The following is an 11458-nucleotide window of genomic DNA, read 5'->3' on the forward strand; positions in this document are numbered from 1 at the left end:
GGTCTAAGTATACGTAAAATTAAATTATACACAAACTTTTTCAATTTTTCTCTGATTTTATTGAGTATAATTAAACGAAAAATGGTATAAATTCGAGATTTATAAAAGGTTGATGACGGAATAAATTTATCTGAATAGAATATTTAAATTGTTACAATTTCGTACTCTACAATGACAGCAATTTTTTATATTTGATAAGCGGTTATTATCACAACGACTGGAATTTCTAGCACATAGATTGTTAAGACATTCATTTAGACTTTTGATGGGTCGAAAACAAGCAGGTCTTTCAATTACATTTTCATATAAGTTGGAATTATATCGAGACATTTTTTTATTTGATGAGAGTCTCGGGTTTATGTTATTATAACTGAAATTGACTTGACAAACACATCTTCGTTTATTTTCGAATAATTGAGAAATTTTATCTTTCATTCTGAATCCGGTTTGGTATCTGATAAGTGATAAACGTTCCAAATTTTGAATTTGATTGTATAAAATATTGTTAGACATTCGATTATTTGTATTACGCTTGTTTTTCTATTTTATCGTACTCATTATGGTCACCAAGTACTTTATTATTTGTTTGCTTCAATTCTTGGCATTGATTCTTCGGAAGTACTATTTATATTTTCAGGGCAGCTACACTGTTATTTCCCTCCTCTATTAAATTTTCACATTAAAAAGAATTCAATGCTTTCATCTTGATTAATTTTTCTTGCGCCGACGTTACAGTTATCTTCGTCAATTCGTGTGATTCCTGGTATTTATATTCAGCTTTCGGAATGTATAGATTTACAAATTAATTGTTTCAAATACAGTCGACATATACTTGATTGATAATAAGCATCGATGTTCCATGAACAGTATCTGCATGTTATGCCTCGTCCATGTATCTATGTCCAAATGATCAAACGATTGCCATATTCGTATCCCTAAATCAATTAGATCCCTGTTGTGCGCGTATCCTTTTTTATCTTAGTATATATAGAAAGAATATCTCATTCCAGTTGTATACTCGAAAGCAAAATTGCTTTGTTTTATTTCTAAATTGATGCTTGGAGAAAAACTGATTGAAAACAGTATTCGAAGTTTGACATTCATATTTATACTGCAGACTTTGATTTTTGCCATTTCCTGAAATCGACTCGGATCTAGTTGGATTACCTACCACTAATTGAACATTAATATTGCTTCAGAGAATTATTCATTTTTCTATAGGAAAGACATTGATTTCGAAGCTCTACTTTCCAAATTTGGTTTGTACGAGGATAGAGATAAACTATTGTCTCTATCCTGTATGTTCGATCTACCTGATCTGAAGGTACCAACGGACGATTTTTTTCTCATATTCCCACTAGACCTTTTCGAAATATTCGACGCGCTTCGGTTGTCAGGAATATTGGAATGCGCACTGCTAAACCGTATTTTACTGTCTCTGCTTCTAAAATTTCTCCCATCATCATTCTGCTCGATCCCATTTTCAATATTTAATTCACCGTCTCTGAAGTCGTCGTACATAAGCGAGCCACCTTCTATCGTCATACTACGTTTATTTGAGAAATTTAATTGATCATTTTCAGTGTCGGGAAGCCGATAGTCTTGCGTTCTACTGCTCGAACGCCCGAGCTCTCTGTTAACTAGATCATCGGGAGAGGGTGTACAATAACATAAGTTACCACCAGAGTTGATCAAATTCTTGATATTTTCACTTATGCAAATCAATTCGTTTAGGAAAACAGTTTGGAAAATCTGTGCATCTGGTCTGCTGGATTTAATGCTCTTCGATATAGACCTCGAATCTGTTAATCTCCTGAACGGTACAGATATTCTCTCCTGATCGATGAGACTGCGCGACGCTGCTCGTTCCATTGCGTCCAAATTACTTAGAGTTGATCTCCCTGATTGATCTACCGTACCACTCCTTCGCCTCTCTTCAGCCTCCAAGTATCCGCTCATCGTCGATTTTCTTACGGTTCGTTCGCTACCCCGTGAAACGTAGCTTGGTTCGCGGAATTCCTCTTCTACCGTTGGTGTCCAATCGCTCTCTAAAACATTGGATTGTCCTCGTGATAAAACGCTTGCCGTTGCCGTGGTAGGCAGGTGAGAGGACCGTCCGCTTTGGAAACTAGTGTATTCTTCCGTCGGTCCTGCAAAACTATCCTTCAAACTCTTTGACATCGAGCCTGCGTGCGTCGATCTCCTGGTCGGTGTAGACATTCTTTCTTGATCAATCATGCTGCGCGACGGTACTTGTTCCATATCGACAAAATTACTCATTGTCGATCTACCAGTTAGATCTACCGTGCTCCTTTGCAATTCTTCAGGTTCCAAATATCCACCGATCGTTAATTGTCTTTCTGTTTGCTGGCTGTCTCTCGTCATATAACTCGGTTCCCGACTCTCGCCATCCAGCATTGTCGACAGCCTTTCGCTCCCTCCAACATTGGATGGTCCTCTGGAGGAAGCACTTAGGGTCGTCGGGACGCGAGAAGATCGTCCGGTTTGATAGCTGCTGCTGCGCTCGTCCATCGGTTCGGTAAAACTAGTTTTCGAGCCTCTCGACATTGTGCCCACTTGCGTCGATCTTCTCGACGGTGCCGCCGACATTCTTTCTTCGTCGATCATGCTGCTGCGCGAACCTACTCTCTCTGCACCGTCCAAGTGACTTAAAGTTGATCTACCTGAACGATCGATTGTGCTCCTTCGCGATTCCTCAGGCTCTAAGAATCCACTGATGGTTGATTTTCGTACAGTTTGTTGGCTACCTCTTGCAATGTAACTTGGTTCCCGAGTACCATCATCATTTGTCATTGATAGCCACTCGTTATCCTCAACATTAGACTGTCCCCTGGAGGAAACGCTAGTCGCGGTAGGAAGGCGTGACGATCGCGCGCTTTGATAACTACTGTATTCTTCTATCGGTTCTGCAAAAGTAGTTCTGGTACTTTTCGACATTGGGTTTGTTTGCGTGGATCTCCTAGACGGTGCAGATATTCTCTCTTGTTCCATCATGCTGCGCGACGGTACACCTTCCACATTATCGAAATAACTCAGAGTTGATCTACCCGATGCATCAGCAGTGCTTCTTCGTAATTCTTCAGGCTCCATGTATCCTGCACCGATGGTTGATTTCCTTTCGGTTTGCTGGCTACCCCTCGTAACGTAGCTCGGTTGCCGAGTTTCGCCATCCATCGTTGTCGACAGCCATTCGCTCCCTCCAACATTGGATGGTCCTCTGGAGGAAACGCTTGCGGTAGTTGGAACGCGGGAAGATCGTCCGGTTTGATGGCTGCTGCTGCGCTCGTCCATCGGTTCGGTAAAACTGGTTTTCGAGCCTCTCGACATCGAGCCTACTTGCGTCGATCTTCTCGACGGTGCCGCCGACATTCTCTCTTCATCGATCATGCTGCCGCGCGAAGCTACTCTTTCTGCACCGTCGAAATGACTTAAAGTTGATCTGCCCGATCGATCCGTCGTACTTCTTCCATCTGCTTCGGATGGTAAATAATCTGTTATTGTTGATCTTCTCACTGTTCCTTCGGCATCTCTCGAAGTGTAACTTGGCACTCTTGTTGCACCATATACCGTTGATAACCTTTCGCTCTCCGTGACATTGGATTGTCCCCTCGAGGAAAGACTTGCCGTGGTCGGCAGGTGAGACGATCGTCCGCTTTGGAAACTACTGTATTCTTCCGTCGCTCCTGCAAAACTACCCTTCAAACTTCTTGACATCGAGCCCGCTTGCGTCGATCTCTTAGACGGCGTGGACATTCTTTCCTGATCAATCATGCTGCGCGACGATACTCGTTCCACACCGACTGAGGTACTCGGTGTTGTCGATCCACCTGTTAGATCTACCCTACTCCGTCGCATGCCTTCGGAATCCATGTATCCTGCACCGATGGTTGATTTTCTTTCGGTTTGCTGGCTACCTCTAGTGATGTAACTCGGTTCCCGACTCTCGCCATCCAGCATTGTCGACAGCCTTTCGCTCCCTCCAACATTGGATGGTCCTCTGGAGGAAGCACTTAGGGTCGTCGGGACGCGAGAAGATCGTCCGGTTTGATAGCTGCTGCTGCGCTCGTCCATCGGTTCGGTAAAACTAGTTTTCGAGCCTCTCGACATTGTGCCCACTTGCGTCGATCTTCTCGACGGTGCCGCCGACATTCTTTCTTCATCGATCATGCTGCCGCGCGAACCTACTCTTTCTGCGCCGTCGAAATGACTTAAAGTCGATCTGCCTGATCGATCCGTCGTACTTCTTCCTGATTCTTCGAATGCCAATGATCCTTGCAACGTCGAATCTCTCATTGTTTGCCCGCTCTCCCTGGAAATGTAACTTGGTACTCTTGTTACACCATCCACTGTTGATAATCGTTCACTCTCTGTTACATTGGACCGTCCTCCGGAGAGAACGCTTTCGCGTGTTGGCGCATAAAATGACGAAGCCGATTTCGAAGGCGTACTCTGCCTTGAACCGAAGCTCTGTTTCGTCGTTGCAACAGACTCCGAATAACGTGCCGAAGTGCGCGGGCTCATAAACGAAACCCCTGTCTTTCTCGCAATGTTCGCACCATCATCATCGCCCAATATCTCATAATTGGAGGGCCTGTTAAAGCTGACATCACTCTTCACTAGTCCGACACTCTTGCTGGATTTTGATCTTACCGATTCTAATCTACTGGAATCCCGTTTACTTCTGATACTTGTAGAACGTCGCTGATCGAGTGTAAGCTGATCGTCGCTGGCCGATTGATCCAAATCTGATTGAGTCGCTATCTGCATGACATTCAGCGATTTCGACATAGTGGGTGTTGAAATTACTACAGCCAAAGTTGCTACCGAATCTTTTGGTATTGCTACGCTTGGTATTCCTTCCTCACGATTAGACTGTGACTTGGAATAAGTGCTTGTATCAGTTGGCGAACGGGAAGATCGCTCAGTTCGATAACTAGGTGCATCGTCAGTCGGTTCTGCTATATTAGATTTGATGCTCCTTGACATTGATCTGGAACGTGCCGATTGCCTCGATGGTGCAGATATTCTTTCTTGATCAATCAAACTGTGCGATGACACCCGTTCCACATGATCCAAGTTGCTTACGCTTGATCTACCTGATCGATCCATCGTGCTCCTTATTCGTCCTTCTTCGGATAGTAAAGAATCCCGCATTGTTGACTTTCTCGTTGTTTGTTGGCTCATTCCCGAAGCATAACTTTGTTCCCGCGCTTGATCGTCGTCCAATGGCGAAGACTCGTAATCTTCGACACTGGATCTCGTCCTCGAATGGACACTTGCGCCTGTTGGTGTACGAGAAGATCGTCCGCTCTCGCGGATACTTGCATCGTCTCCCGGCTCAGTTATACCGGATTTGATGGTCTTTGACGTTGACGCGAAGCGTGTCGATTTTCTGGATGGGGTGGACGCTCTGTCTTGGCCAACCGTACTGCGCGATGGTGTTCGTGACCTTGCATCCAAATCATTTAGAGTTGATCTACCTGAACGATCTACGGTACCTTTTCTTCCTGCTTCGGGCGATAAAGATCCCTGTCTCGTCGATTTTCTCGATGGTGCAGTGGATACTCTTTCCTGGCCGATGGTGCTGCGCGACGGTATTCGTGACGTTGCATCCAAGCTGGTTAGAGTTGATCTACCCGATCCGCCCACGGTACTCCTACCTCCCGTCTCCGGTGACGAAGATTGTTGCCTCGTTGACTTTCTGGATGGCGTAGATGCTCTTCCCTGACCAACCGTGCTACGCGATAGTGCTGACGTTGTATCCAAGTCAGTTGCAGTTGATCCCCCTGATCTCCCCGATCGATCCGCTGCACTCCTTCTTCCTGCTTCCGGCGACAAAGATCCTTGCCTCGTGGACTTTCTGGATGGCGTAGATGCTCTTCCCTGACCAATCGTGCTGCGTGGTGGTGACGTTCCTGACGTTGTATCCAAGTCAGTTGCAGTTGATCTCCCTGATCGATCGGCTGTACTTCTTCTTCCTGCTTCGGGTGATAAAGATTGTTGCCTCGTTGATTTTCTGGATGGCGTAGATGCTCTTTCCTGACCAATCGTGCTACGCGATGGTTTTCGTGACGACCTTGCATCCAAATCATTTACAGTTGATCCAGCAGATCGGTCTGCGGTACTCCTTCGATCTACTTCGGGCGATAAAGATCCTTGCCTCGTCGATTCTCTCGTTGTGCGTTGGCTCATTCTCGAAGCATAACTTTGTCCTCGCGTTTCATCATCGTCTAATGGCGAAGACTCATTTTCTTCGACATTAGACTCACCTCTTGAGAATACGCTTTCGCCCGTTGATTTGCGAGAAGATCGCCTGCTCTGACGGTTACTTGCATCGTCCACCGGCTCAGCCATACTAGATTTAATACTCCTTGACGTTGATCTTGACCGCGTCGATCTCCTGGATGGTGTAGACGCTCTTTCCTGGCCCATCGTAGTGCGCGATGGTGTTCGTTCCATTGCCTCCAAAGTTTGTACCGTCGATCTACCGGATCGATCCACGGTACTCCTTCGCTCTTCTTCGGCGGCTAATAAACTTTCCTGCATCGTCGACTTTCTCATTGATTGTTGGCTGCCTCTTGAATGACTAATAGGTTGGTACCTTTCATCGTCGGCTTCCGATAAATATTCGCTCTCTTCAGCATTGGACTGTCCCCTCGAGAAAACGCTATCGTTCGTTGGCGCATAAAGCGACGAAGCTGGCTTTGAACGCGAGCTTTGCCTCGAGCTCGAGCTTGGTTTTGTCGTTGTCGTAAGCTCCGAATATCGTGACGAAGTTCGTGGGCTGATAAATGAAACTCCTGCCTTTTTTGTACTTTCCGTAATATCATCATCGCCCAATGACTCGTAATTAGAGGCTCTGTTAAAGCTAACATCGCTCATCACTTTTCCAACGCTGGATTTAGTTGTTGTTCTTGCTGATTCTGATCTAGCAGAGTCTCGTTTAGTCCTAGCACTTGTGGAACGACGTTGCCCAGATATTAGTCGTTCCTCGCTAGGTAAATATCCAAAGTCTGACCTAGTTGATCTTGACACGGTGGGCGATGATATTACTATGGTTACGGTAGTCACAGAATCATTAGGTGCTACAATAGTAGGTATCGCGTCACTTTCAGCAGTTGACAGTGCTCTCGAAAGAATAGTATCGTCTGTTGGCGTATAAAACGAGGAGCCTCTTTTTGACGAACTACCCTGCCTCGTACTTAAACTTGTTCTTGGTGTCGAAATGGATTGCGTGTATGGTTTCGAGGATCTTGAGGTTAAAAATGAAACTTCCGGCCTACTCGCAGCATCTATTGTATCATTATCTTCGGAAATCTCGTAATTAGTCTTAGAAGTCGCAGAGGAGGTTCTCTTGGCGCTAGATCTGGACTTTGATCTTACCGATTTGGACCTACCAGAATCCCGTTTACTCCTCATACTCGTAGCACGTCTTTCCTCGCGTGCCAATTGTTCATCGCTATCTAAATTCTCAATATCCGATTCGTTCGACATGGACATATCATCCATCGGTTTTGATTCGGATGCTGAGGAAAATACTATGGCTAATGTCGCTATAGAATCTTTCGGTGTTACTAGAGAGGAAAACCTTTCTATATCATCAGCGTCAGATTTGCCTCTGGAATAGACGGTTTCGTTGGTAGGCAAGCGAGAAGATGTTCCGCTTTGACGGCTGGTTACATCATCGACCGGCTCGGCTACGCTAGATTTCATGCTCCTTGACCTTGACCCTGACCTTGACCATGTTGATTTTCTAGACGGTGTAGACGGTCGACCCATCGTACTGCGCGATGGCGTTCGTTCCATTGCCTCCAAAGTTTTTACCGTCGATCTAGCCGATCGATCTACCGTGCTCCTTCGTCCTTCTTCAGGCAGGAAAGAATCTCGCATCGTTGATTGTCTCGTTGTTCGTTGGCTCATTCTTGAAATATAACTTTCTTCTTCCATTTCATCGTCATCCAATGGCAAGGACTGATTTTCATCAAGATTAGACGTGGCCCTTGAATAAACGCTTTCACCTGTCGGTACGCGAGTGGATCGTCTGCTTCTACCGCTACTTAAATCGCCTATCGGTTCCGCTACACTAGATTTCATAGACCTCGACGTTGACCTCGACGTTGACCTCGAGCGCGTAGACTTTCTCGATCGTTTAGACGCTCTTTGACGATCGAGCGTACTGCGCGATGGCGTTCGCTCCATTGCATCCAAGCGATTCATAGTCGATCTACCGGATCGATCCACGGTACTCCTTCGCCCTTCTTCGGGCGATAAAGATTCTCGCATGGTCGAGTTTCTCATCGATAGTTGACTACCCCTTGAGACGCTAAGAGGTTCGCAGCTTTCGTCATCCGTCGCCGTTAAACACTCGTCTTCTTCAACATTGGACTCTGTCCTGGAGAAGATGCTTCTGCTCGAGGGCACGCGCGACGATCGAGAGCTCTTCGCGATGCTAGATTTAGCGCTCTTTGTCCTTACGCTTTGCGCCGTTGATCTTCTAGACGGTGTGGACAATCTGTCTCGAAGAGCGCTGCCTCTCGATCCAGCTCGTTCCGTTGCCTCTACTTTGATGCCAACAGTTGGCCTGCCCGATCGAGTCATCGGAGTGCTTTTCCGGCCTTCTTCCGGTGCCACTGATTCTCGCACCGTAGATTTCCTTGACAATTGTTGACCAATTCTAGAAATAAAGCTTGATTCTCGCCTGACACCGTCGTCCGTTGCCAATGTTTCGCTCTCTTCAGCATTGGACTGCCCTCTGGAGAAGATACCTTTACTCGTTGGCGTGCGCGAAGATCGTCCACTTTTACGGCTGGTAGCATCGTCCATCGTTTTCACTGTACTTGTACTTTTGAAGCTCTTTGGCACTGACTTTGAACGCGTGGATTTTCTCGATACCGAAGATGCTCTTCCCTGGCTGCTGGTATCTCGCGACGTTGTCCGTTCGCTTCCTCTCAAATTGCTCAGAGTGGATCTAGCCGATCGATCGGCTGTACTCCTTCGCCCTAATTCGGGCGATAAAGATTGTTGCCTCGTCGATCTTCTCGACGTCTCTTGGCTAGTCCTCGAAGCAAAACTTCCCTCTCGCCTGACATCATCGTCCGTTGCCGGTAGAGACTCGTTGGACTGTCCTCTGGAAAAGATGCTCTTCTTCGTCGGCGAGCGCGAAGACCTTGCACTTTTTCTAACGCTCGCATCGTCCGCCGCTTCGGCCGTGCCGGACCTAAAGCTCTTCGGCACCGACTTTGATCGTACGGATTTTCTCGATACCGTGGATGCTCTCTCCCGAGCAGTGCTATCTCGCGACGCTCCTCCCCTGCTTCCTTCCAAGTTACTCAAGGTGCTGGATCTGGCAGTTCGATCCGCCGTACTCTTCCGCCCGAGCTCGGGCGATAAAGATTCTTGCCTCGTCGACTTTCTCGTCGTCCGCCGGCTGATATCAGCCGGCGAAGACTCGTCCTTGTTGTAGTCCACGTTGGTGGAGAGTGTCCTCGAGAAAGTGCTCCTGCCGCTGGACGGTAGCCGCGAGGATCGAGCGCTCCTTCGGCTGCTCGAGTCTTCCACGAGGCTAGATTTAACGCTCCTCGTCCCGACGCTCGGTGCCGTTGATTTTCTCGATAGCGTGGAGGCTCTTTGCCGAGCGGCGCTGTCACGCGACGCTCCTCGTCCAGCTGCTTCCAAGTTGCTCAGGGTGGATCTGCCCGTTCGGTCGACCGTACTCTTCCGTCCTCCCGCGGACTGCACGGATCCCTTCACCGTCGACTTTCTGCCCGTTCGTTGCAGGCTCGTTCTTGCGACGAAGCTTCCCCCATCCCTTGCACCACCATCCTCGTTCGCCGCCATCGATTCATTCTCTTCGATACTCGAGGCTGTCCTCGAGAGGACGCTTCTGCTGGAGGGTACGCGCGAAGATCGAGCGCTGCTCTTACGGCTGCTCATCGCATCGTCCACGATGCTGGACTTGGTACTCTTTGACTTTCCGCTTAAGCCTGACGATATTCTAGACAGTAAGGACGTTCTTTCCGAAGTAATGGTATCTCGCGAGCCAGCTCGTTCGCTCGCTTCCGATCTACCTAGAGTCGATCTACCTGATCGATCTGTCGCGATCGTGCTCTTCCGCTCTCCCCTCACCGTTGATCTTCTCTTGGATTTCTCACTGCCCGTTGAAACATAACTTTGCTCTCGTGATACATTATCCGTGATGGACGACACTTCGGTTTCTTCCTCGTTCGCTGGCCTGTAAAAAGCTGAGTCTTTCTTCGAGAAAGTCGTTTTTCTCAAGCTCGAGCTTCGTTTTGGCGTCGAAGAGGATCGCGCGGTTGATTTGGAGGAGAACCTCGAGGCTGCGGACTTTTCCGTGCTCCTTCTGCCACCAGGATCTTCGAAAGTCTCGTAAGCAGCATCAGCAGTGACAGAAGAGTCTCGTGTCAGATTGGTGCTCCTCCTCAATTTTCCAACGCTACTGGTCCTAGATTTTGTCCTTACCGATTCCAACCTGCTAGAATCTCGTTTACTCAGGCCACTCGTACGAGGAGGTTCTTCGTCCAGCGAAATGCTAGAAGCTGACCTATCCGACGTTGGTATTTTATCGAACGAGGTGGCCTTGGAAACTTTGGAGATTACTATGGACAATGGTGGAAGATCCTTTGCTATTGCTTCCGGTGACCTCTGCTCTATACTTTTCAGCAAACCTGGCGATAAAGCTTGTACCGATCTAGTAATGTTGCAGGTTCCTTCTTCTGCATTGCAAATTACAATGGTTTCGTGAAACTCGACTGTAGCGAAATTTGAGTCAATGAGATCTACTTGCAAGCCGTTATCTTTGTAAATGACCAAGTTATTTGGAGCATTCGTCGCTCGCGAGCCTCCTGCATTGTATCCTACGTTCGCTTTGGTTTGTACTCCGATCGATATGATTATGTTTCCTATTTCGTCATCCCAAGCCGATTCCGCCGGACACGCAGTCTCTGCATTGGGATCTGAATCACTGCCACCCCTTACACGTGGCTCGAGATAATTCAACCAATCGTGCTTATTTTCTGACACGTCGTGACACGTTTGAGTATGCTTACTATCACAGTTATTATCAAAATATGTTGCATAATTGTGGATATACGTATTCCGGACTTGAACATTATTTTTCCAACATTTTCCTAGAATTATTATATTGCAGTGTTTATGCGGGCATTTAGATTTGTGTCGACGCTACGCTTACCAGTTTAATTATCTAATAGTCATTGGAAAAGCTTTAATATTTTAGGTAATGTTTTCAACTAAAGAGATAGTAAATTAGTGCTTATAGCGTTTACTCACGTGGAATACCATTCATCGTTACCGATGATTACTTTAAAAAATTAAATTTCTTTTTTCTTTCACCAAACAGAATTTTGCATTTTGAAGGGTTAGTTGTGTAGCTGCCAAGGAGAATATAAAAAAACTTCTC

General features: G+C 46.8%; 1 protein-coding gene across 1 annotated transcript; it reads right to left on the reverse strand.

Annotated features, from left to right (window-relative positions):
- Positions 1 to 126: 126 nt before the first annotated feature.
- On the reverse strand, positions 127 to 11344 carry LOC136775799 (serine-rich adhesin for platelets-like). Its single transcript, XM_066730873.1, has 5 exons — positions 11329 to 11344; positions 1248 to 11168; positions 1035 to 1173; positions 833 to 952; positions 127 to 454 (listed from the first exon to the last, which is right to left on the reverse strand). Exons 1-5 carry the CDS (start codon positions 11342 to 11344, stop codon positions 127 to 129), a joined length of 10524 nt encoding a protein of 3507 aa, XP_066586970.1.
- Positions 11345 to 11458: the final 114 nt, after the last annotated feature.

This window comes from Prorops nasuta, unplaced genomic scaffold (assembly GCF_024137725.1).
Source record: "Prorops nasuta isolate Cenicafe-Biocafe unplaced genomic scaffold, Cenicafe_Pnas_1.2 PNAS00008, whole genome shotgun sequence".
In the NCBI taxonomy this organism is placed as follows: Eukaryota; Metazoa; Arthropoda; class Insecta; order Hymenoptera; family Bethylidae; genus Prorops; species Prorops nasuta.

Excerpts from the sequence above, each read along its gene's own strand:
- LOC136775799 (XM_066730873.1), bottom strand. Across the intron at positions 1,174-1,247 it reads GTACAAACCAAATTTGGAAA|TGGTAGGTAATCCAACTAGA; the intron begins GTAGAGCTTCGA and ends ATGTTCAATTAG. Across the intron at positions 455-832 it reads CGATGCTTATTATCAATCAA|ATACCAAACCGGATTCAGAA; the intron begins GTATATGTCGAC and ends ATCACTTATCAG.